Below are 25,186 nucleotides of genomic sequence, written 5' to 3' on the forward strand. Positions count from 1 at the left end.
TGAGAAGCCAGCCCACCCCCACCCCACCCCACCCCGTATCCAGACCCGCAGACTTTAATGGGTTCTTCCCTGTCCTATAACACATCCAAACCAACAAGCAGACGGGTGAAAACAAAACCTCAGAACAGAGAACACTGCTTTACGTGAGCTTGTATGACGAGACCTTTTCTTAGCTGGTATTTTTCTGGACTCTTCGCTGGTTGCCTAGTAACTGGTCCTCATCATGAAGGCCTCTCTCCTTCGTATTTACTGTACAGACACGGAGTGGTATCAAATCTCAGAAAAAGTGAAAACGCGTAATTCCTGTGAACAGTTAGTGTGATTGACAGCTCATCTAAAGAGTGTTGTGGATCAGCTGTTGGCAGATTCATTCACCTGTAAACCTCCCACAGCTGCTGAAAACCCCCCGGACCCCCCCTGCTTTAACCCCTCTGCCCTGTCAGCCCCTTGTCTTTATGTCTTTGTATCTTTTAGTACTTTTGCACGTTTTTGTTTGTCTGTGTATTTAGTCAAACACAATGTTGGAAAGCACTTAGGATCCGTCACCTGACAGAGTCCAGGCCGCTGACTGGGAGGCAGACAAAATGAATCCTTTATTCTCTGGGAACTATTTCAGTGCCAAACTCCCGTTTTGTCTGTTTCCAGTGATGCTGAAACTTTGTCAGTGTTTGTATCAAAAGAGAAAAACTGAGTCCCAGCAATGAAGCTGATCAAATTTGTCTGAACAGATTTGAGACGGGGTCATTAGCGAGGAGTGGAAAGTATTCGGAACACAAGGCACTCAGATGTGTTGTGTAATCACAGATTCACGTAGGTCTGTCAGTATCCCCAATTCCTGTGTGTGGTGTAAATGGTGATTTGAATTGCGTGTTTTCATCTGTCGAGTTTGTCACCGGCGTGTTTCACAACCCCCGACATGCTGTTTGTGTTTATTAAAGCACAAAATAATCCAGGTTTTGACACGAATGTGACTCGTACGGAGGAATTAATTCAGATGAAAAGATAATTGGATGAATATGTGAAGTGAGTGAGTAGAAAAATGTCAAAATGTCCTAAAATATCCCAACAAGGAATTTAAAAAGCACTAATAAACATGAAGCCACTCCCACACTCAGGTTGTTGAAACTTTGTCAGATTCACAGTATGTGCTCGTCAATGTGTGGTCGTTAATGTCAAGAACCAAAAAACAGGAACAATGAAAACACACAGATGAGGAAAGGTTTAGTCTTTTTTCACCAATGTTCTCCCACCGCTGACATTCATACCCAGGCTCCGAAAACAGGACACTTTGTATTTCTTTTTTTAAAAAATCTTAATTTTGTTCAGAAAACCTCATTAACTGCATTGGGTTTACTCATGGGTTACTTTCACATTCAGTGAATCCAGATCTCTGCTGCTGCTGCTGCTGCTGCTGCTCATGTAAACAGGTTTATATACATCTATATATGTGAAGTCACACACTTGCCTCTTCTTCTTGCTCAAAAATGTATCCCTGCTTGTACATTTTTGAGGAGGACAACTGAATATGCAATAGAAATGACAGATTATCTATCACCATCACACAAGATGTGGTATACTCTTTTTATTTTATTTTTCTGATATAAGCTATTTGCATATAGGAGATTTACACTCAACTTCAGGAACAGATTCACTTCACGTCAGTACCCAGTCCACACAGACTGCACAAACAAGCCTATTTGATGTTTAAATACAAGGTGACCAAAGCACGTACAGACAGATTCAACATGTCCGTGTAAACCAAGTAGCACATAGTTGACAAATGTACAGTTCTTTTTATTTTATTTTTTTTAAACACATTTTTCACTCCAACATTGATGGCTTTGGTCAAATTGTGTAATACTGTGAATAGGATAGGAGTCAGTCTTTTTCACACAAACTGTTTGTGAAAGTAATCAACCAGCTTGAATCTAAACAGATTTGCACTACCCAAATATTGTTTGAAAATCTATTTTGTATAAAATATATGCAGACATTAACTTTTGAGAATTATCAAGGGCAGATCATGTTTCACTGGTATATGCTTTCTCTAAAAAAAAAAAGCTTTGTTTTGCTTTTAAAAAAAAAAAATCAAATATGTACATATAATCCATTGTAAAGAAAATGTGGTGTAATTGTCTCCAGATAATAGTTTTTCTATATGGACTCTGTTTTATTTCTCCTCTGTAGTGTGACTCCTGTCGATCTTTTCCCCTCTTATTGATTAAAGGTCGAACTGTATGTCTTTGTGTGGTACTTCTCAAAACAAGGAACTGTATGCTGGTCTTTGCCATGATGTTAACTGGATGATTAAGAACAATGGAAACGGTCCGGCTTGTTGTTGTACGCCACTTTTCATGATCACAGCAAGCACTTGTACATCAAATAAACGCGCTTTTCCATTCTGACACATGGTTCATTGACTCTTGGTGGCGTCCAGTGAGATTCTCTCTGCAGCGTCTCACAGCTTGTTGTGATGTTTTGTTTTCTTAATTATGCGTTGAGCGGATTCTCTCTGGATTCTGATTGGCTGTCAGCAGCAGCTCCTCTAAAGTCAAATGAGGTGAAAACTCGAAAATATGCAGACACTGGAATGTTCTGACCTCAGTCGCCCTGAGGGCAAAAACTAATCCATGTGCAAGAGACAGAGCAGCTGAGAGGAGTCACATGACACTGAGGAGAGCCAATCAGATCCGAGTTTTTAGTAATGTTTTTGGTTACTTGGAAACCCCCAGAATCAGCAGCAAAAAAAAAAACTTTCCGACAAAAATCAATAACATCGGAATTCGAATTTTGAAATGTGATTATATAATGATATCAGTCAGCCTCTCACTGTGGATGACAAAGTAAAGAGACATCATGAAACAGGAACTTCAATGTTTGTGGTGCTCTCGCATGTGTGAGGTGGGCGGGTCTCCGCTGGACCGAAGGTGATACCAACCGCTTCCGTGAACCAATCAGGATTAAGCTTAACATTTGAATCCAAACATGATGAAGGTCACACCTGCACAGACGAATAGAGTAGAAGAATGAATAATACTTAATGACAGGTACATGTTTTCAGAGCCAGTAAGACCTCCACTGTTAAAGATGGACTCAGTATAATGTGTTGGGGATGGAGAATGTAGTTTTTCTAGAGTAAACAATGTATCTGCGAAGAGTTTGTACTGTTTTCTTCTTCATTTCTAATGAAAACTGTCAAAGCCCAAACACGTGAACATGAGGCCTCATCGCCTTCATCCATTGGTTTGTATCAGTCTTCAGTCGCAACACATGAGGAGTCAGAGCTGATTTTTTAATTATTCATATTTGTCGTGTCAAATGACCATGTGAAAACAATTGTTGTGAAGTTAATTCAGGTTTAGTGGAGATCATGAACTTTCCTATGAAGAAATCAGGGATCAACTAGTTGTATTACACGTGATCATTATCTCGTTTGCTCAAACATTTTGGTCCCCACCGGCGTCACATTTTCAAAACACAGGCTGAAACGGAAGCAGGCAGGAAATGACACAATAACACGCACAGAACACGAAACGTGTGTCGTAATGAATTCCCCTTAAACATAAAGGACAAAGGATATGCTTTCAATCAATCATGACACCACATACAACATAACACAGCTCAGTATGAACCAGCTCAGCTTCATTTGTGACTTATGCTTGTGCCATTAAATCATTACAGTAGTTTGTGGCCAAAAAAGGCAAACAATCATATCCCAGGATTATTTTACTCTGTAGCCTTTCTGCTCTTTTTACTGCACTGTGTTGGGATACAGTCAAAAGAAGAGACGTGTTCTAATAAACGTTCATTCATCTGATTCTTGGATGCATTTCATGTGTCCATGAACTGTCCACACATTGGGACATTCTACACGGTCAGGCCTTTGTGCTGCAGCCTCTCCTCAGCAAAGATCCAACATGAAGATTTTAATCCAAAATCAGAAATACTCCAAATGTTCTGCAGTCACTTTTTTCAAAAACTTTAAACACAGAAAGGCAGAGTATCGTAAATAAGAATAATCTGAATTACTATAAACATTTAAAGTAAAGACACCAAATGGGTGGAAATATAGAAAAAAAACAACAGAAGTGGAGGGACATGGTGAATGGAGGGGCCAGATGAGGGTGAGGCCAGGAGTCGGGGGCGCGCCTCCAGCCTGCCCCTGATGTCTCTCTTCTCGTGAACGAGCATGTAAACACCTGACCACTGCAGGGGGACAGACTGTCTGCTGGAGCGGTGTGTGTCCTCTGTCTGTGTCCTGTGTGTGTGTCCTGTGTGTGTGTCCTGTGAGCGGGATGGCGGATGGAGAATTGTTCGCATTGGAGGATCCCCAGGCTGTGGAGGCGGGACCGCGGGACCACAGGAGGCTGACCCGGCTGTACTGCATGAACGGCGGACACCACCTGCAGATCCTGCCCGATGGGACGGTGCAGGGCCGGAGGGAGGATGGAGACGCTCACAGTAAAGACTGCAGCGCGCACGCACGCACACACACCCACACACACTGGTCCTTTACCGCTGGTTTAAGAGCAGCAAATACAACACAAGCCCATTAAATGACTACATATATGGACACGTGAACACTGACACATTGAAGGTGAAAACACGTGATTTCTCCATAATGTCAAGGTCATGCTATAAACATGAAGATAGTTGGTCTTCGTCAGTTCTGTCATTTATTTCATGTTTATTTTCCCTTGCTTGGCACTTAATTGTTAAATCTATCTATCTATCTATAAATATATCCATCATTGTATATATCTATCTATCTTTCTATCTATCAATACATGTATCCATCTATCTATCTATCTATATATATATCCGTCTATCTATCTGTCTATCTATCCATCCATGTATCTATCTATCTATCCATCTATCTATATTCATGTAGTTATTTAACTCAGTGAGGACTGTTACTGTTGCCGTAGTGATAAATAATAATAAACAATAGCAGTAATGACGAAACATGTCATCTTCAGTCGTTTGAACCCGACACAGAAAGCTCAGATTGAACCTTTTTCTGACCCGTGTTTTAGCCGAGGTGTGTTTGTGGTCTTCATTCGTGTCGTTTCCTTTCACTTCCCGTCAAACAGCTGTTTTAAAGATCCGGTCTGTGGACAGAGGTGTGGTGGTCATCCAGGGGACAGAAGCTGGCCGATATCTGGCGATGAGCGATGAGGGACGTCTGTACAGCTCAGTGAGTATCTGCCCGGGATGACTGATGTGACAGTGAATCAGACTATTAAACTTAACGATAGTTCTGATACCATTTTTGTCTTATATGATACCAGGACTGCGTACTGGCCAATTGGAGTACTGATATCAATACCTGGACTTTGTTTTTGTGCTGAAGTACAGATCAGATACCAGTGTGTTTATACATCCAGAAATCACTTCTCCTTCATACCTCTAAAACAGGTCTTGCCAGTGGCTGTAAAACACAAATGCTTTTTTGGAGCAGCATGAAGAAGTAGTGGTGATTTCTGGGAAAAGAAAATTGCAGTTTTATTTGTGAAACTAACATACTTCCAAAAAAACTTGGAATTGGATCAGTACAGAGATACACGTCCTCGCCAATGCCCCATCCAGCGTTTCCAGCCGTATCAGAGGCATTAGAGGAGCCATCAGCTTGTTTCCCTGTGTGTTTCTCTCTCAGCCCACAGTCTCTGACGAGTCGTACTTCCTGGAGAAACTGGAGGAGAATCACTACAACACATATCGGCCTCAGAAGCATCAGGAGAGCAACTGGTACGTGGCCCTGAAAAAGAACGGAAAACCTAAACTGGGTCCAAGAACTCACATCGGGCAGAAGGCCGTCTTCTTTCTGCCCCGCCAGCTGGACGGCTCTGGGGAGTAGAAGAAGAAGAAGAACAAGAAGAAGAAGTTCACCTCAACACGCAGCGATTACCTCGACCAAAATGGACCAGAAGCTGCTGTAGGACAGATTTGTGTGTTTGTAAAATAAGACGTGGTGAGAAAGTGGTTGAGGAGATGCTGGTCGTTTTTAGGGAAAGGACTAGATCGTGCTTTTATTTTTTCAGACAAAAGGTCTTCGTCCCTGCAAAAAGGAATTTGAGCTTAAACATTGCACTTATCTTTTTTCATCCTCACCCATCCACTTTACTGAACAACTCCATGTCATCTCTATTAGCAACTTAACTACATTGCTACTGTTCGTCTTAAACAGAGAAGAAGCTAAGTGAGCCAAGTAATTGTCCTATTATGTGATGTTATTTATATTAACATAGAGGCATTGTACACAATTATATCCTATTTATAGAGACTATATTATAGAGGAAAAAAACTGTGTGTAGTGCTGGTAAATGTTTATTTATCCAACATATCCTAATGACTGAGAACTTGTTTCCAGATGTCAGTGAGATTTGGCCAAATGTTCGGCCCAACAAGTTGTTTGTCATGTGGATGAAGTACTGGTTACAGGAGCGGTTTTAAAAGAGTCACTGGGACCTGAGGAAAATGTCCGAACTGTGCCGTTCTCTCAAACTACTGCATTTACTTGAATGTTAAGATGACACATGTAAATGTTTGACTGAGAATGTTGCAAGCGTGGTGGAGGTCATGGGCTTTTCTCTATATATTTGCATTTCGATTTGTGCTTGAGGGAAAAAAAGATAAGCTTTACCAGACTTTTGGATGTTTCATATTCTCCGCAGTTACACGTTGCTGCCCCTTGTGTAAGATTACTGTGAAGTATGTGACGTCCATGACAGGGTTTCCCCTGCATTAATACAGATGAGAGGCCAATGAGAAGCCCTCCTCTAATAAGTGCTATCCTAGTTATGCAATGAAATATTTCTGTCAGTGCTTTTTAAGAGAACATTCTTGTGTTTCTGAGCTGCGTCCCGATTTTATTTTATTTTTTTAAAGCGAATCACTGAACCTGAAATAAAAATTCTAGGGGAAACACAGCGTGACATTTTCTGCTGCTGACTTGCAAAATCAAGCAACTCCACAACTTTCCTCACTTAAGGTTCTTAATACTGACCTGAAAATGAAACCTGTTAATAATTAAATAACTAGAATCACCGGCCTGCAGTTGTACGTCCCTTCAGGTGATCCTCACATGTTGCAGTCACAATAATGAGGTCACTGTGACCTTCAGCCACGGAAATCTAATCAGTTTATCTTTGACTTCAAGTGACATCTTGTTAAATTGAATATCTTTGACTTGAGATATGATGTTCAAGGGACAGATACATGTGTTGTGTGGTCACAGTGACCTTGACCGTCAACCACCAAGTTCTAATCAGTCCATCTGTGACTCCGGCAGAACCTTTGTCCCACATCGGAAGAAAATTGTGAATGCATGTCCACCCCTCTGTAACACATCGATCAATAACCCAGACAACTCCAGAGGTGACTCGTTAAAAGTGACATTTATTTAACACTAAATGATTTCTGTACAGTTTCATAACAACAAAACCCCAAAAGGCTGCAGCTCTACGTCACACAGAAAAAAAGCATAATGAGTTTGAATCAAAGCCGTTGGAGAAGTCTGAAGTTATCGGTCATCATGAAAGAGATTATTATCCTGACGCGCTGCTTCCTCCAGATTATAAAACAGGAACTAACTCCTGCACCGCTGCGTCATTTATTTCATGATCTTTACGTTGGGAGATTTGATGGGAGCATCCTTTGGATTTTACCGGCTATGTTTCTAAAAGTGCACCTGCATACAACATTCTTCGATATACATTTAATACCCACAATATAGCTAACATTTTACACCCGATGAAGACTTATCTAAAGAAAAAAAGAAAAATCATAACAAGCCCTTCCCTCAGATTTCCCCCCCCTTCCCAACTGTCAATTAGATCTTAAGGCAAAAACCCAGCTGGAAAAGGAATTTGAGCTTTGAGATAATGTGATCCGAACGCTGCAGCGAGATCATTAACAGCTGAAACCCTGACAGCCAAAGACTCCCTTCTGTAATCACAGAGCTTCTCCGCCGACAGTGAATGTGCTGCCGACTCCACTGACTCACCGAGGAGTCGTGGGGGGGGGGTCACGCTGTTGCATCCAAATGAGCTTTTGAAGGACGCGAACCAGAAAATGTGCTCGCACGCCCAGAAAAATCCTCTCAGGTTGTCATCCCATCACTGTCGGCCGAGGTTCCACTCGAGGGGGTTTGACATTTGTTGTCGTCTGGTTTTTGAATTACAGGTTGTTCTTGTTTTTAGGAGAATGCATTATCTCGGATCATATCGGGAACTTAAACTCTTTTTCCCAAGGTGGATAGTTTTACCTGACTTTACATCAAAACATTTAACAGGCAAAAATCATAACATCTGACACATGGCTGTCGTTTCTGTGCTCCACTGACGCTGCATCTGAATCACAAGCATGAAGTTGTTAATAATGACGATGCCCTTGATGAACAGTTCTCCTCCCTTCAGTTAGAGAACAACACTGCCCCCTTCTGGATAAAGAGGGCAACACTACTTAAAGCCAACAGGTGAGAGTGATGCGTATATAAGCATTCACGACCTAATAATTAAAAAGATGATAATTACGTGTATGTGGCATCTAAAAACATCCTATAATAGTTGCAATAAAACCTTAAGTGCGGATTACAAAGTGTGTTACATGCTATGACGAGTCTACAGAGTGCTGTATTAATTCGTACCTGTTGGCTTCAAGTGTCACCAACATGAGACGCTCTCCATTAATTGACCTTAAGGGCAGACGCATGCTACCATCAAATTATATAAGGCTTTACTTTTACATTACAGACTGAGATGTAATTAGCACTTAACATTCACCACTAATGATTACACCGAGGGACTATCACCGTTAACATTTTCTCTTCCATTAATAAAATTTCAAAAACAAAATAAAGTGATATAATTCCTGAATATTTTATCGAGAGTCGTCTTCATCTTATGCGTCTTCAGTTTAAATCGGACTCGTCACAGAGTCACTGCTTGTGTTGATGGTGTCCAGTTCTTCCACTTCCACCGTCCTGAGGTTGTGTTATGAGAAAAAGCACAAAAAAAAGAAAATCCGATTTAAAAATGCCATTTCAGCTAAATCACTTCCATATTTATGATGTGTGGTGGGATTTAAGGGATTCTGCATAAATAACTAATAAAATTTGATTTCAGCCACAGATCATTTCCTTTTTTTAAAAAATTTATTCAATATGTACATTTGTAGACTAAGATTACATGGATTTCTGCTTGTAGGAAGATATTTCTACAGATTTTATATACCATCTTTGTATAAAATCATTAACTGATGGAAAATTAAGGGATTTTGCTCCCTCTTCTTCACTATGGATCAAGTTTGTCATCAGGGACATGAAACACTATGTAAAGCTGATTTAAGGGATAGTTCACCAAAAAATTTGGTGATTCAAACTTTTTAGTCTACTTACTTTTTAGAGCAATGTCAGATCTCTTTTTAGCCAAACGGTTCAGGCCTTACAGAATCTGATGAGTGTAACCACAACATTGTGCATCATGTCTTACCTCTAATAGATGAAGAGTACCCTTGTTCGGGGAAGAGTGGCATAGGCGGGGTCGGCTAGTTTCCTCACTCTGGAGTAGTTCACGAAGCCTCTGATGAACAGCATAAAGCCTGACGTCCAGAGAAACACGACATCATACAAGACGTTAAACTCAAACATCACAAGACAAATACTGAAATGTAATCATGAAAAAAAAAGAAAAGGCATTTGTTTATCAAAATAATGTCTTTCACTTACCCAGTGCCAGGAACACCCACCACAACCAGTACTGTCCATCAAAGTAACCAGGGAAGTAGGTGGAAAACTGTGGAAACAAGAGAACGTCTGTCAGGAACACAATCCTACAGTCACCATGTTCAGAGCATCAGTCTTCCTGTAAAGTAATACCTCTAAGAAGTACAGTAACAGTAGTTGTAGTGATCGTGCACCTTGACACCACTGAACAGTCAAGTAGTAGCTGAACTGGTTGTGCTGCATGTTAAGTACACAAATCTCACCCTGACAATAAGAACCCATTTGATGAGGGACAGGCCGAAGCCGGAGATGGCGCCGTATCGACCAGCGGCTGACGTGGTCAAACAGAACGACAGGAAGAAGCCAATCCAGTTGAAGAGGAAAGCCACTGGTGACGGAAAAGACGTTCATTAATGAAATGGTTCAACACTTGGTCAAATAACATAAAGCTGCTTTGGACCACGAACAAATAAATATGGCTTTTTCACAGTGTGATTGATAGAGTAAGAAATTCTTATCAAAAGACATCATTTATATTCTTGAATGAATCTATCTAGCTGCTCCATACAAGTGTAAGCTAGAAAACAAACATGTGCTTTGGTTGGACTGGTTTTTACACCCAGGGGATTATCAGCATTCTTTGAGCAAAGAAAACAACATGTAAGACCATCTGAGCCCCCCCCCCCCACCTCTAGTAAGATTATGATTCCCCCCCCTTTAAGTGGCCCCAACACTTCATACTCAACAAATGCTAAAAAAGAAGGCAGAGAGCCTCTTTTTCACCAGTGAACATATTTATTCATATACTTCATATAAATAACTAATCAGCAGAGAGTTAGAAATCAGGACGTGACACTGAAAGTCAGTTAACTCTTAAAAACTGCACAAGTCAACTGAAGTGGTTCTTACTGAAGAACGTGAGCATGAAGATGCCGTCATTTCCTATTCGCAGCTGATCAGCATCTTCAAAGTCATCTCTGGCCACGAAGTCGTCCTCCTGAACCAACAGCAAGAAATAACGAGGATACATTATCATTAGACGAGGTTACTAGGAATATATCGACATGATGTTTGTGAATGAGATGGACTTACCGTGACTCTTCCAGGGACCAGAGGGACAGCTGTCTCTGCTTTGCTTCTCTCAGCTTCGTCGTACGAGGGCAGAGTGGTGGCAACACTGTACGACGGAGGGTTGGGAAATCTTCCTCCATCTTCCTTGTACTCAAAGAAAGCTGCAGAGGAAACAGGCAAATGTTGATACATCATTTATGTAGACTGGGCTAGGTGCGGTTTCGGCTGGAAAAGTCTGAGTTATTTAATGTTAACTGGTTCATAGATGTCTGACTGCTGACAGACAAGAATCTACTTTCACTTCCTCCAAAAAGCAGGGGAACGGCAGAGAATCCTAAACTGAGAAGAAGGAGGGATCATTTAGAGCAGGAAGAAAGACATTAGCTGTTTTACTTGTGGTTATCTGGCACATGTGGCAGCAATCCACACTCCTAAATTGTGTTTCTTCAAACACAAACAACATTTAACCTGATCACTGGACCCGCCCAGGAAGAGCTCCAGGCTGCACCCACTTGTGCAACGTGTTGACCTCCACCCTCTTGAGAAGAGAGATGGAAAAACATCAGCTCTTTCTTAAAGGCCCTGCACAAAAGCTCCTTCTCTCTGCAACACTGCACTAACACTTAGAGGTCTACAGACATATTAAATATTGATTATGTCTCTGGGGTGCTGGTGCTTTTGGCTTCAGTATTTCTATTGTAGGATTTTAGAGGACATTGTTTATAGAATGATCTTAGAGATTTTCTTTAGTTGGCGAAATAAGGTTTTGGATAGCTCAAACAGAATAGCTTACATTTAAAATACATTACATTCAAACTATATTTATGAAACCAGCTACAAAAATAAAATATTTTTAAGTGAATGAAATTAAAGGCACACTTGTGATTTTCAGCAATAATGTGACAGAGTGGAAACAAATGATGAGTTTATTTTACTTTTGCTTCTTTACTAAATTTCACTGCAGGTATTGCCAACACTGTTACTGATATACAATCATGTTACAATTCTCACTTTACTGGAGAATTATTATTAATTTGGCAATAATACTTCAGGACGTAAATACTAACACTTCCTACTCTGCTTTAGAGTTACTGAACATTTAAGAGTAGGTGCTTGAGCTGTGAAGCTCCCTGACCTGCATTCGCTGCAGTAACGCTGCTGTAGGGCGGGGGTGCGTCCGGGGCCGGACCCTCCTGGGATGGCTCCTCCTCGTTCACCAGCTGCAGGAATGTTGACAAATGGCAACACAACCAGGGTCAGACTTACATTACGGCCTTTAGGAAAACCTTGCAGGTAATATGACAACATTTATAAATATCATTAGATAACAGAAGTTTGCCCGCTGTTTCTGTGCCATTCATACGGTGGCAGCTCACCCTCAAAGATTTCTGGTTTTATTCAACCATTTAAGACAAAGCTGCAGGCCAATGGGGAGGAGGATTTGTGGATATGTTGTTTGAGGAAGTATCCTGATTGTATGTTTGTCCTTAGCCTGCAGTCGCTTTCTCATTTGACTAAACAGCTTACTAGTTAAAAATATGTAGACATAGACAGCGTATTGTGAAGGTAGAAGAAGGCCTGGACTATTAAACTATCAACAATTATCACAATATACTTACATATACTACATCAGATTTGTAAAAATGTTTTAATGTTTATCAAGCGTTTCTCCAGTTTAAAACCAAAACCTAGGGGCCAAAATCAGTTTTTAAACGTAAAAAAAAATAATAATGTGACATTTATCTCGATAATTATCAACATCAATTGAAATCTAAATTTGTATCTTAATATATTTTTGGCCATATCGTCCTGTCGTGGGTAGAATAAGGTCAGAGCCCCTCGTGGTTTGCACATCCACCTTCTGCTTGGAACATGTAAATACAGGATGTGTACAGGTGGATTGTGCTGATGCAACATATAACATTAGGCGACAAATGTCCACGATAGACGTGTGTGCAACACGGTCATTTCAAAGTAGTAGAGATTGGATGCACCGAATTCCATGATAGTGACCTAAGACACATCGTTAGAACTACACAGCCCAAAGTGAACTACACACCAGGCACTGACACACACACCCATGTTAACAGGTGAGAGGGCTGCGGCTCCATGTCAGTTTCCTGATCCTGTCTCGTCTATGCAGGGTTTGTGTTAGTGGACTGGAGACTGATCCAGATCCATCAGGACAAAGTATCCCCACACACACACCCAGGCCTGACATCACCAGGTGACAGGAACTAACTAGCTGCCGGGGGGGGGGTGCAAACAGGCTCCATGTTACATGACAGGAATTCATGTTGGTATATTGGTTTGGTTTGATATCAGCCTGAGCCATCTCTCGACAGATCGGGGCCTGGCAGTCAACAAGTGTCGGTGGAGCTCGCTGTTGTCTCCGGTGATAGGCTCGCGTTGCCTGGTGTTAGCATCCAGCTAACTGTTAGCTGCTTTCTTTTTTTTCTAGCGTAGCAGCAAACGCTTTACCTACCTCCTGATACCGGACGTTGCTGTTTTGTTCCGCCATAGTGGAAGCGGAGCGAGAGATTTAACGCGTCCTCTTTTTCCTCTTCACCTCCGAAAATGTGTTATCTAGAAGGGAACGTCGCCTACGAAGCTGCGGGGTTAAAGCTGTCTTCAGTCGGCCATCTCCTGCTGCCTTCTCCCCTCCTGACCGGAGCTGGCTGCGCTGCTGCCTTCACGGACTGTGGGAAACTTCATTCACCGGTTGCACCGCACAGGAGGGACTGGACTACACGGGTGACATCTCTTTATATACAGTCTATGGGGGCGATAAGCCTGAAGTGGCGGCCTGTGTCAGCAGTAATACAACTACATCTAAAATACAAGCGTACACCAGTACAAGTTCTTACGGAGTTACTGAAAAACCTAAAAAGTTGTTTAAAATCTTGTCATTTTTGAGCATGAATACAGTTGCCCTTGTCGATCGGCCACTTCTACAGTGTTATAGTGTAGATTACATTACTGCATCTCCAACATTATGGGCAGCTTTCATATTTTGTAGTTCATCAAAATAGAAACTTTATACAATTTATACAAAAACTTATCTTTATCTTATTATCTAACTGCAAATGATGTGGAGCAATAAAGAACATTTGCCTCTGACTGTTGTGGCGTAAGACCAAATAATAAATAAATACCAAAAATAATCTTATCATATAGTATAGTAGAAGTGCCACGAAACTGCAGTACTTGAGTAAAAGTACTTGGGTATATCATATATAATATTATTGTCAACAAGGAATCTGTGCTCCTTCATTTCACCCAATAAAATCAGTTTCATTATTTACAGCACTGACGCGAGTTACAAGATTACAAGGAGAACCTAAAGGCAACACGAGTTGTTCCGTGTTATCATGTGACAGGAGAAAAAAAGACTCACACAGACACTAATCAAAACACAACCAAGATGTAAAAATTAAACGCACTTTATTACAAAGAACAAATGCATGAAAAATCACCTGATTACTTATAAACCTGATTATTTCTACACAGATTAGTATTTGTGGTCGACTCCAAGCACGGCTTCCACGTCCACCAATGTGTCTCCATCAGAAGATTAAGGAATGATCAAGTGTTGATTTTTTTTTAAAAAAGCCTCATGAGTACACAAAGTCTGAAATCGCCTTCGATCACTTCTTCTTTCCGTCCAGGGAAGGTGGCTCCACCAGCTTATTGTGCACATACATCATCCCTGTAGAAAGAGCAAGACTCAGCATGTTTTCTAGGATTCTTGTCGATGTTGCGCAATTGTTATTTTTTCCTCAGTCCAACACAGTTTGCAATGTAGTACAACTGAAATTAAGCATTATGGGTTTTGTGATTTCGACCTCACCTTTGAAGTACTTTACAGTTTTGACCCTCAGCTCCAGGGTGGCATCTTCGTCACACACAAAAACAGTCTGTGGGTGCTGCTGGAATGCCGACACGGTCCACATGTGATTCACGCCATCCTCTATTGCCTTGTATAAAGCAAATGCCTTGTGTGCTCCGGTGATGAGAATCATGACCTGAGAAAAGAAACAAAATTCTAAATGTGACCTGGGACCTCTGTGGCTAAGAATGCGCAACATGAGACGCACCCTTGAGCCGCTTAAATCAAAGTACTGACATAAAATCAATGTGATACTTTTGCAGACACATGTTGCAATAGGCCTCTGACCTCTTTTGCGTCCATGACCGTGCCCACTCCCACAGTCAGAGCCATGGTGGGCACCTTCGAGAGATCCCCGTCGAAGAATCGGGCGTTAGCTATGATAGTGTCCTTTGCCAGAGTCTTCACCCTGGTCCTGGAAACCAAGCTTGATCCCGGCTCATTAAAGGCGATGTGGCCATCGGGGCCAATACCTAAGACAGGACAGTCAGAGCAGTTTCAGTTTTACTGTAGCTTCAAAAGGGACTAATCCCTTGATACCAAAACTATATGGCTGATTACGGCATATTCATCTGCACTGTGACCTCCTGACCTCCAACAAAGAGCTCGATCCCCCCGGCGGCTGTTATCTTTTTCTCGAAGGCCTCACACTCTGCTTGCAGGTCGGCAGCGTTGCCATCCAGGATGTGCGTGTTCTCTGCTTTTATGTCTATGTGCTTGAAGAAGTTGTTCCACATGAAGGAGTGGTAGCTCTCGGGGTGATCTCTGGGAAGTCCTGTACAAGATGATACGACAGTTTGATATGCTTCCACGAAATCCCCGGTGTGTAGCCAGTTAGTGTGAGGCGAGAGGATGGCGATGCCTTACCTACGTATTCGTCCATGTTGAAGGTCTTTACATACTGGAAGGAGACTTCTCCATTCTTGTAGAACTCGATCAGCTTCTTGTAACAACCCAAAGGCGTGCTTCCTGATGGAAATAACAAAAAAGGTTACAATTGCAAAGAAGAAAGTGAAAGCTAACAAAGTGCATTCACTCAAAAACACAGGGGGAATATAAGTGCTTTTACTTTTTATTTGAGCAAATAATAATAATACTGTAACTTTATAATAGAAAATGAGTATATTTTAAATTGAAAGTACAGGCCTGAAACCTTTTTCAGCTCGTGATGCTGAATCATCAGATTCTTTGGAGGGGTATTGTATAAGATGAGTTTTCAACACACAAGTCTACAGTATCTCCAGCACCACACATGTAAAACATTATATATAGGCACAGCTGTATGGTGGAGGTGGGGGGGAGACCAGCTCCTGCTTACCTGTGGGGAGCCCCAGGGTGAAGTACCTGTCCGGGCCAGGTCTGAAGTGTACAATCTTGTTTCTGATGTACTTCGCAGCCCACTCGCTCGCCTGGTCGTAGTCATTGAGGATGATCAGCTTCATCGTCCTGCAGACAAGAAGAAGGACAGAACAACGGAGCGCTCGGCTTGTGTGGAAGAGCTCAGCCTTTCAAAGTACTTCAGCTCAGAAACGCACCCAAAGCAGACTTTAGACTCATCTAACCAACTATCATGGAACAATAAAACGGCATCGCTGTTAAAGGGCTGCTCGCGAAAAGACTGCACCGCGTGACCTGAACTTTTGATTGTCCTGTTATTGTCCTCATAAAAAAAGACACAGAGGACAGATCCGTAACGTCCAGCTGTGCCTCGCAGCGTCTGCAGCTTGTACTCGGAACAGACGGGACCTGGACGGGATCACGTGATTCCTGCAGTCGGATGCGAACAGCGTCTCGTCGCGGAGGTGACGTCTAACTTCCGTTAGTTTGGAAGCTACGTAGTGGTTAGCTTCGGCCCAGCTGGAGGCTTATTTAGCGCTCAGCCGGCCGCAGGGAGGGATCCACCGGTTCAAAAACACCACACCTGTATGTTTATAGTCATGCGAGTTTCAAGAAGGCAAGAAAAAAATGGATGTTCACGAGTTTTATTATAAATTTGACTGTATAGGTGAACGTTTTCTCAGCACTGACGTCAGGGACGCAGCCTCCTTAACTTATATAATGTCACAAATAGTATAAAATATGAACTATAACTTGGATGCGTGATTCAATGTGACTTAGCAACGGTAGCAGGGTCACAGCTAACCTTGGCATCAATCGAACTCAAGCCAAAAACCTAATTTGGCTGTTAAAATTTCACATTGAGAAATTATTTTTTCTAATACTTATCCCTTTACTCGTTTGAAACCCCAGCACACGTACTATTTGTTAAATAGGGGACCTTACATTTCTGTTGAAGACCCTGCAGATTCACAGAAACGTAACAGTAGCAATACCAGTGTGGAACCTTTGGTATATTTGACCGAGGAAACAAAGTCAGTGCAATTGATTTTCAATAACTTTATTAAAACCGTTATTGTGACACAGACCAGAACACTTACAGAGCACACAACAGAAATAAATACCATCATGTGTACAGCGCTCATCGTCAAACAGGCTTATTGCGGCTGGCTTTTGATTTACGTCATCCAGAAAGGGAGAGGGCATGCTGTGTCATCAGACAGATACCACCAGGAGCTGGGCTCAGTGTGCTAATCACCCTGCCTACTTTTGACTGTGGTGTGCAGTAACCCCCGAAAAACACCTCACCTGCTCTGATTATAAACCCAGGCTGCATCTCAATTCTGAAGCAACAAGCTCCCGTTCAGCTTTGCTTCAGGGAGGCGGCAGGCTTTACTTTAATCAAGGTCCATGTCAGGCTTGTTTTCTGTCGTTTCTGAGCTGGGGTTGCCTGTGGTCTCGCTCGTTCCCTTGTCTGCACTTTCTTCCTGGGGTTTCTCCTGTCCGTTGACGGGCCCGTTCTGCTCGGCCGGCGTGTCCTCCTTGGGAAGCTCCACCTTGGGTTTGGGCTTGCTCACGGTGGGGTTACAAGCCAAGAAAAGCTCCTATGGAATTACACAAAACACATGAATTATATGAAATAATGGAATTATAAAAAAATATATATAGTTGCGTGGCAGATCAAACCCAAGCCAAATAAATAATTGCAATATAGACACTGAAGTCACTGCCATATAGATGACTAGTCTTCACACAGTTTACATATGCGATGAAAACATAAATTCTTGAACATGTGCATGAAGGTGCAATAACAGCAATGAATGATGCATAAGAAGCATACAACAACGTTCGGCAACTTTGTGTATTAACTTGATGTAACCGTTAATAGCAATTTATGAATTTTCAAAACCTATATTTCCTGCAATGTGAATTCTTGGGTTTAACTTATTATTTGTGATTTAAGTCCCCACCAATCACCTATGTCCTATGATCGTCTCATAGATAGTGTCTCACCTTGGTTTTCGCTTTAATGTCTGTTACTTTGACAGAGGGAACCAGTGTCAAGCTCTGTTTGCTTTGCTGGTTCATGGCGCTGTTCATCCAGATCATTGCGTCATTGGTGATTTTGTCCACTTTGGTGACATCTGCCTCATCTAAATGGTCATACTGCTCCTCCTGGAAATCAACGGAAAGTTACCACAGGCATTATTACTTGTATATGTATTGATGTCAGTATTTAAATGGTGTAAAGATAAAAAGGAATATTATAGGATGTGCATGAAATATAAATTCACCTTTATTTTGTACGCTTCAACAAATTTCATGTATTGCTGGATTTGTTTTCCCAGCTCGTCAAAAGCTTTAGGTCTCTCTTCAGCCTCAGTATACCTCTCCTGGATGGGCTGGCCAAGTTTCTGCACAGAACACAACACACACGTCAGGTAAAAAGGATCAATATACAGATCCATCAATGGCTGGAGAAAAATCAATTAGTAAAGTAATCATTACCTTCAACTCCGTCAGTTTGTCAATGTACACCTGTTTGGCTTGATCCTCTCCATCTTCATACAGCCAGGTTTCAGTGTCCTCCAGCTTTAATGACAGAGCATCCCGGTCCTACAAAAAAGAAAAACAATTACAAAACATGTTACATTAACCAGTGACTATAAGGTGATGACTTTGATCCCAATTCTTTCTTTACAATGAGTCAGAGGGGATTTTTCACTTACAGATTCACTGACGAACTTCTCCAGCATCCCGTGCAGTTTGTCCCTCATGTCGTACACGTACTCTTCAACGTAATTCTTGGCGTCGTTCCTCTCCTTCTCCAGCTTGTCCTGCATGATCATCTTACCCTGAGGAGAACCAGAAAAAGTGAATGTAACCAACAAACTCTTTAAAATCGATTAAGTAAGAGATGACAGCTTGATGGGTGGATTTAGTAATATGGAAGTAATGCAACAGCTGAAAGCTTAGTTACCTCATTTTCTACAAAAAGATTCAGCATGTCCTCTGCTAGCTGCCACTGTGGACTGTTTTCAATCGGAAGGTCCAGCACTTTTGTTTTGACTTTGGGCTTTTTGGCTTGTGGGGGCTGGTCAGACTTCTTCTCGCCTTTGCCCTCCTCTGGGGTGGTCTGAAAGGTGAGGAAATAGGCACCGGCATGTAAAACATCACTCAGAAAGAATACAGACATCCAACGGGTTACAAGTTTATTAGAACATCTGTATTGTCATTCATTACATGCATTTTGCATTAAACTTGGCTGCTTTGTGAAAAAGTTAGTTTTTTGTTTGTGCATGAGGATGAACATTATTTAGCTTATAAGTTTATTGTGGGCGGTTTCCCCTTTATAAACAACCTTATAAAACGGTGTTTGTTTTAAACAAGAATTGAGCACCGTACCTCCATCTCTTCATTCTCACGTGGTGGCTTCTCCTCTGTGGTTTCTTTCTGACCCTCTCCCTGTCCCTGCTGCTCCTCCTGATCAGTCTGCATCTTGCTCTGTAGAGTAAAAAACAAATGCATAAATACTAGCACATATACTAATCTGGTCTGTTTAAGGTTGATTTATGATCCTAAAAAATACAGGCACTTATTTGGTTGAAGTACCTCTCCCTCTTTCTCATTGGCCTGTTCTGTTTCCATGGGTTCCTCTGTCTCATCAGACTTCTGCACTTCAACCAGGGAGGCGCTGGACACACTAAAGATGCCATGGATGTTCACTCGCACCTTAACCTTCACCTTGGAGCTCTCCCCAGATGCTTGTGGAACAACCTTCTGGATCAAAAACTGACCTGAAAGAAAAAGAAAAAAAAAAGTGTGACCAAAAACAAAATTATAATAAGCTGATGTTGTATCAGCTATGCTTATATAATGAGTGGTTTGGAGTACTTCTGCTCCCTATTGGTCACAAATAATTTAGGATGCTTTATTTGTTTACCAATAGTGGGGTCAGGGTAGGGCAGCTCATTAGAGCAGTTGTAGTAGGCCTCCAGAGAGAAAGGCTCTCTCCGATAGAAGGTCAACACTTTGGAGAAAGGTGCTGCATGGTTCTTGGGAAATACCTCGCAATCACTGCAACAAACGAACATGGCAAAATTATTATTATATTAAATAGTTAAAATCAGAGACAAAAGAAAAAAACATTCCATCAAGTTCCTCACCTCAAACCTTCCTCTGCAGCGGAATGCCACTTCAAGGAGACGGGATAGGGAACGATGTCTGTGATGGAAAACTCGCGCACTTTGAAGGCAGGTGACAGTATTGCACACTGAGGGGACACAACCAGTATTTCAGTGAGAGCAGCATTGAAAGAAAAGATGCAACTCTGGAAGTCCAAAACATCATTTTCACATCATTGTTTATTCAAACCACGTGCTGGTAGAGGACATGTGATTGTGAGTGATAGGAAGGGTGGAGACCAGCTTTGAAAACAAAAGTGGGATGTACCTGCAGGGCACATCCTCTGGCCACAGCTTCGTCAGCATTCAGCGTGGTGTTCAACTCCTTCCCAAAGAATTTGCTGATTCTCTCTTTGAGAGCTGGGATCCTGGAAGCTCCACCCACTATCTCAACTGCATAGATGTCGTCCTTTTTCAGTTCTTATGGAGCAAAAACATTTTTTTTAAAAAGAAAGAAAAAGAAAATCACATTTACTGATTATTTGCATACATTGCATTCTATAAACCGAGGTAATTGGAAAAGGGGTGTCAGGCAAATAAATTGAAGTAAATAAAAATTACTCACTGGCATGTTCCAGAAGGTTCTGCAGTGGAAGCTCTACTCGGGCGAAGATATCAGCACACATCTCTTCAAACTGAACCCTTGTGCAAGAGAAAATGTGGATATTGCTTAAACTATGGAAGTGAACTTAAAAGTAAGAGAATAATGATATGCTGAAACAATGCATCAAAAAAAGAAAAAGATTTCTTGTTGGCCTACCTGTTCAGCTTTCCGGAGACATCAATGTCATTCATAAAGCACTCGATGTTAAGCGGCAGGTCTGAGGAGTTGGCGCTCATCAGTTTTTTCAGTTTTTCGCACTCCTGGTAGAGCCTGACCAGAGCCCTGGGCTTTGTCTTGACATCAAGCTTGTACTTCTTGCCAAATTCCTCACAGAAATGCTTGACCAGTACTTCATCGAAGTCCTTTCCTCCCAACTCCGGGTCACAGGCGGTAGCAAGGACCTGAGAGACACGGACGAGAGGCCAAAGGAGAGTTAGAGTCATGACACAAATGATTTCATAGATTGATAAAGAAAGTTTGTGCAGATTTGGATCAGGGGGATGATCCAGGAATCTATTATTATTTTCACCTTCTCAGCATTGAGAAATGGGTCGGTTTTAAACATTTTCGATGATTTCTCAGAGAATAATTCATGGCTGAAAAATAAAAACGTTAGGGAACCGATATTTATTTGTGTGAAATTTGGGGCAGATCCAGAGCCAACAAAAATCCAGATCTAATGAATTCAAATGAGGTGGGGCTGTTGGGCCTTGGCGGAGGTATGCCAGTCTAGTTCATAATGCATCAACATAAAGCATTATTACGTATTCTCAGACAAGGAATATTTTTTTTCCGGTCTTAGTGATAATTCTGTGCTTCAAAGTTCTTGTACAACATTACCAGCACTGATATGTGACAGGCCTGTGAGTGTCAGCAATGCTGGCAAGACGATAAAGTCAAGCGTCTGTAATAACTTCTCTATTTGTGACGCCTATAATGCAACAGGAAACTGGCGCATCACAAATCTTCAACGAGTTTGGAAAATCTCCAGAAAACTAGCTGCTTAGCTGTCTTGATGAAATCCTGCAGGCAAACCAAGTACAATGTTGAAGGCCAATATCCCCCCCTTTCAAACTAAAGCCTTCAGAATGTTATTCAGCACAAGTGTAAAAGAATGTACAGTATGTTGATTTACACAGACACACCACACACCTTGAGTTTGCCCTTATTGAAGGCACACACTGATGTCTGGTATCCACAATGGCCCAGGTCCACAAACACCACATTTCTGGCCTTCTCCTCGGGAGCAGGAAGATCTTGTTTATAGATCCCATACGCTAATGCAACTGTAAGGAAAGTTGTTAAATTATTAATGAAGAGGACAAGTGCTGGGATTGCAGCAGAGAGCGGCAGCCACAGTTAGAACAATTACAAACATGCACATCCTTGCCCAAGCCCTACCCAAAAAACATCCTAGTACAGACCTGCAGTCGTCTCATTCATGAGCCTCAGGCAGTTGAGTCCAGCAATCTGAGCAGCATCTACGACTGATCTCCTCTCAGCGTCGGTGTAGTAGCAGGGAACCTGGTTACAACAGAGAAGCATTTGAAATGGATAATCTAAGGCCCTGCACACCCAAATGGGTCAAGGACAGAATGAGAAACTGTTCAGTGGCATGTAAAGACTTACAGAGACAACGCAGTCGGCCACAGGTTTCTTCAGGGCATGCTCTGCCGTCTCCTTCAGCTTGGTCAACAGCATGGCGGTGACCTGTTCAATGCTGAACACCTTCTCCTCCTCCATGTACATCACCTGTAAATTTACAGACAAGAGAGAATGTTACATTGCTGATGAACACAACTACAATGTGGCTAGAAATGACCTGTTTTACAGAAAGTGGCTGAATGATAATAAGACCATGAGGTCAATCTGACTCAAATGTTTATTCATAATCATGGGAAATATTCAACAGCATGTTGATAATCTTTCTAATAAATTACATCAGTGGGTTCAGTTTTTATTTTCATTTGTCATCCCAAAGTCTTCTCATGGTATTAAGAGAGGCAGTGATGGAATAAGAGAGTAAATGTATCAATATTGTCAGGAAATAGGTCGGGAATCAAAGGCAGGATGATAATTACATGGCCATTATTATAAATAAGAATTACTACATTTAAAAATTATACATTATATTAAACGAGTCTGGGCTTCTCTTACCTTAATGCCAGCTGTCCCTGTGGGCATTTGTGCAATATCATAGACCAGGTTGTTTTTGACGCGCTGCACATACGGGTCTGAAAACGCTCTGCCATGAAACCTCTTGAAGCCCTGGACTGTGTTCTTGCAGTTTGTGACGACCTGTTCCACAGAAAAAAAAGACAGACAGCTTTTCCATTAGAAAACATGCAAACTAGGGCGGGGCAATAATTATTGCAATATATTTTTCATCAATAGCTTATAACAAAGGTTCAATATATATTGATACAATGGTAATGCATTGTGCAATTATGGTGAGGCGGTATAATAAACAATTGGTTTAAAAGTTGAATCTCTAATTAGCTGTCTGTAAAGTGTTAGTCATAAAAGAAAAGCACAAACCTAATTCAGGAGCAAAAAAAAACCAACAACCCAATTCCAATCAAAGTCAAATCGTTATCTGTAAATGCAGGAGTCCTATTCTCATATAAAATGAGGACTTTTCCTATGAAATATAAAATGAACTGTATCAGCACAGCCATTCCATCCACAATGAATTGGAGGATTTTGAGTTAAATGCAGGACTAAGGCCCAAGGAGCAGATTATAAGTCATCCTACGCCCACTACAATTGTGTCTTACTCTTAATCTTTATTCATATGCTACTTAAAATAGATAATGTGACATTTGTCCTGATAACTATCAATATCGCCTGCAACGCTTCCATCCCGATGTAATTTTCGGCCATGTCATCCAGCTGTATCCCACAGCTAAGTGATGCTTTCGGGACCTGGAAGCGTGTTCTGTGATGGTGCTGAATTTGATGTGTGCTGTAAGCCTGCGTAGTATTAGTCTCATGTTCACACACCGGTCCCTCCTCACTGACAGGTTGGTGATCATGTCCCCAGTGCCTCATGAAAACATACCTGGCTTTTTGCAGCTGCACCGACGGAGCGATTCCGAGGTCCAAAGGAAACACATGATCTAAAAGCAGAGAAAACACAATTCAGTCATTTCTTCTTAAGCAGTTTTTTCAAACAGGGCTGATGTCACCAGTAATAAAATAGTAATTGACAGGGATGATTTCATGTCATCATAGTACTCATGTTTGTGATTATTGACTCTACATTAACTACCAATAACGGGTTCTTCTGAGGATTGAGGATTAAGACGATTGGGTACAATGGGCTGCAGAAGCCGTTCTGACAGCCTGGTTCCGGCCTCCTCCCATCATATGCGCTCATTGCTGCCTGCAGCGCAGTGAAACTCACCACCTGACCTGGAGCTCAGTTCTCACAACCTGTACGTGAGCTCGACGGGGAAACGGTAGCAAGACACCACGAGGACCATTCAAGCAGGAGACGTGGATCCACGATTCCTTCTCTGCTCACAATGGTTTTCCCCTCGGCTATAGCTAGCTTTAGCCCCTCATATGCCGCTTCCTGTTGTGAAATCCGTTAGCACGCTAACTAGCCGGGTAGCTAGCCGCGTTAGCTTGGCTCAAGAGGAAGAAAAGTGTGTCCATTGGTTTTCTGTGCTCGCTACCGGCGCTAATGACACAACACGACCGGAACGCGGCGGTGGTACTTACGGTGTGCTTCGGTCGCTGTATTCATTGGCGACTGTTTCAATCCCTCCGGCTCTGGCTACCGCTACATAGCAGCTCATGAAGCCGACGTCAAACCCGACAACTGACATCTTCAGCGGCTAACCGACCAGCGCAGGGCAGCGGTGAGAACGAGGAGAAACGCGGCTCGGGGCAGAAAAGAAAACAAAAGTGACGGCAGCGGCTACGGTGGGTCTCGGTCAGCGGACGGTGATACACCCTTGTTCTTGGTCCATGGAAGTGAGCGGCAGCATGCGGTACGTTCACCGGCTCGATGCGCGAGAGCGTTCAGGAATCTTCTGTCTGCGCCGCTGACCAATAGCGTCGCACCGCGGAGACGCTGCGCCCGAGCACGGCGCGCCACCCACAGGCCAGAGACCGCCAGTGCAGCGGCATCAGGAGATGCGGGGGCGCAGCTCCGGTCTCGGGCCTTAGCTCCATGTTCATCCTGCACCAGGACCAACCGTGAGGATCCGGACCTGACTCACACTCATGGGTCTGTGGGACCCGCGTGTGTCCTTCACACTCTACAGCACGATGCACAGTGAATGCTGCACTGTCTTCTCATGTCACAACTACTCATCATGACTTGCAGTTTTGGGAAATTTAGCACTTGACCCATATAGTTTCCCAGT

At 42.3% G+C, this 25,186-nt stretch overlaps 4 protein-coding genes across 4 annotated transcripts; 1 reads left to right on the forward strand and 3 right to left on the reverse strand.

The window, feature by feature from the left end:
- Positions 1–4,116: 4,116 nt before the first annotated feature.
- fgf1a (fibroblast growth factor 1a) lies at positions 4,117–5,997 on the forward strand. Its single transcript, XM_034598687.1, has 3 exons — positions 4,117–4,461; positions 5,094–5,197; positions 5,657–5,997. Exons 1-3 carry the CDS (start codon positions 4,296–4,298, stop codon positions 5,855–5,857), a joined length of 471 nt encoding a protein of 156 aa, XP_034454578.1. The 5' UTR covers positions 4,117–4,295; the 3' UTR covers positions 5,858–5,997.
- A 1,381-nt stretch (positions 5,998–7,378) lies between these two features.
- LOC117768912 (NEDD4 family-interacting protein 1-like) lies at positions 7,379–13,537 on the reverse strand. The gene is made up of 8 exons (XM_034597396.1): positions 13,281–13,537; positions 11,931–12,015; positions 10,817–10,956; positions 10,634–10,721; positions 9,988–10,112; positions 9,728–9,794; positions 9,492–9,600; positions 7,379–8,983 (listed from the first exon to the last, which is right to left on the reverse strand). Exons 1-7 carry the CDS (start codon positions 13,314–13,316, stop codon positions 9,494–9,496), a joined length of 648 nt encoding a protein of 215 aa, XP_034453287.1. The 5' UTR covers positions 13,317–13,537; the 3' UTR covers positions 7,379–8,983; positions 9,492–9,493.
- Positions 13,538–14,215: 678 nt separating this feature from the next.
- On the reverse strand, positions 14,216–16,458 carry gnpda1 (glucosamine-6-phosphate deaminase 1). Its single transcript, XM_034597395.1, has 6 exons — positions 16,003–16,458; positions 15,552–15,653; positions 15,277–15,459; positions 14,973–15,157; positions 14,646–14,820; positions 14,216–14,504 (listed from the first exon to the last, which is right to left on the reverse strand). Exons 1-6 carry the CDS (start codon positions 16,124–16,126, stop codon positions 14,443–14,445), a joined length of 831 nt encoding a protein of 276 aa, XP_034453286.1. The 5' UTR covers positions 16,127–16,458; the 3' UTR covers positions 14,216–14,442.
- Positions 16,459–17,063: 605 nt separating this feature from the next.
- Positions 17,064–25,106, reverse strand: hspa4b (heat shock protein 4b). Its single transcript, XM_034597394.1, has 19 exons — positions 24,537–25,106; positions 23,872–23,929; positions 22,968–23,108; positions 22,440–22,562; positions 22,235–22,334; positions 21,963–22,096; positions 20,967–21,211; positions 20,772–20,848; positions 20,475–20,626; positions 20,189–20,295; positions 19,966–20,099; positions 19,635–19,819; positions 19,428–19,526; positions 19,003–19,158; positions 18,752–18,877; positions 18,531–18,638; positions 18,317–18,436; positions 18,036–18,197; positions 17,064–17,626 (listed from the first exon to the last, which is right to left on the reverse strand). The coding sequence occupies exons 1-19, from the start codon at positions 24,641–24,643 to the stop codon at positions 17,420–17,422; spliced, it is 2,541 nt and encodes an 846-aa protein (XP_034453285.1). The 5' UTR covers positions 24,644–25,106; the 3' UTR covers positions 17,064–17,419.
- Positions 25,107–25,186: the final 80 nt, after the last annotated feature.

The sequence above is a fragment of the Hippoglossus hippoglossus genome, chromosome 10 (genome assembly GCF_009819705.1).
Source record: "Hippoglossus hippoglossus isolate fHipHip1 chromosome 10, fHipHip1.pri, whole genome shotgun sequence".
Taxonomy (NCBI): Eukaryota; Metazoa; Chordata; class Actinopteri; order Pleuronectiformes; family Pleuronectidae; genus Hippoglossus; species Hippoglossus hippoglossus.

Coding starts and splice junctions, on each gene's coding strand:
- gnpda1 (XM_034597395.1), bottom strand. CDS start 16,126: ATGAAGCTGATCATCCTCAATGACTACGACCAGGCGAGCGAGTGGGCT. Junction 15,654..16,002: donor CACCCTGGGGCTCCCCACAG/GTAAGCAGGAGC, acceptor TATTTCCATCAG/GAAGCACGCCTTTGGGTTGT. Junction 14,505..14,645: donor AACTGTAAAGTACTTCAAAG/GTGAGGTCGAAA, acceptor CTCTTTCTACAG/GGATGATGTATGTGCACAAT.
- hspa4b (XM_034597394.1), bottom strand. CDS start 24,643: ATGTCAGTTGTCGGGTTTGACGTCGGCTTCATGAGCTGCTATGTAGCG. Junction 18,639..18,751: donor AGAAGTTCGTCAGTGAATCT/GTAAGTGAAAAA, acceptor TCTTTTTTGTAG/GACCGGGATGCTCTGTCATT. Junction 17,627..18,035: donor ACATTAAAGCGAAAACCAAG/GTGAGACACTAT, acceptor GTAATTCCATAG/GAGCTTTTCTTGGCTTGTAA.
- fgf1a (XM_034598687.1), top strand. CDS start 4,296: ATGGCGGATGGAGAATTGTTCGCATTGGAGGATCCCCAGGCTGTGGAG. Junction 4,462..5,093: donor GGAGGATGGAGACGCTCACA/GTAAAGACTGCA, acceptor CCCGTCAAACAG/CTGTTTTAAAGATCCGGTCT. Junction 5,198..5,656: donor AGGGACGTCTGTACAGCTCA/GTGAGTATCTGC, acceptor TTTCTCTCTCAG/CCCACAGTCTCTGACGAGTC.
- LOC117768912 (XM_034597396.1), bottom strand. CDS start 13,316: ATGGCGGAACAAAACAGCAACGTCCGGTATCAGGAG. Junction 12,016..13,280: donor GCAACGTCCGGTATCAGGAG/GTAGGTAAAGCG, acceptor ACATTCCTGCAG/CTGGTGAACGAGGAGGAGCC. Junction 10,957..11,930: donor CGTTACTGCAGCGAATGCAG/GTCAGGGAGCTT, acceptor TTTCCTCTGCAG/CTTTCTTTGAGTACAAGGAA.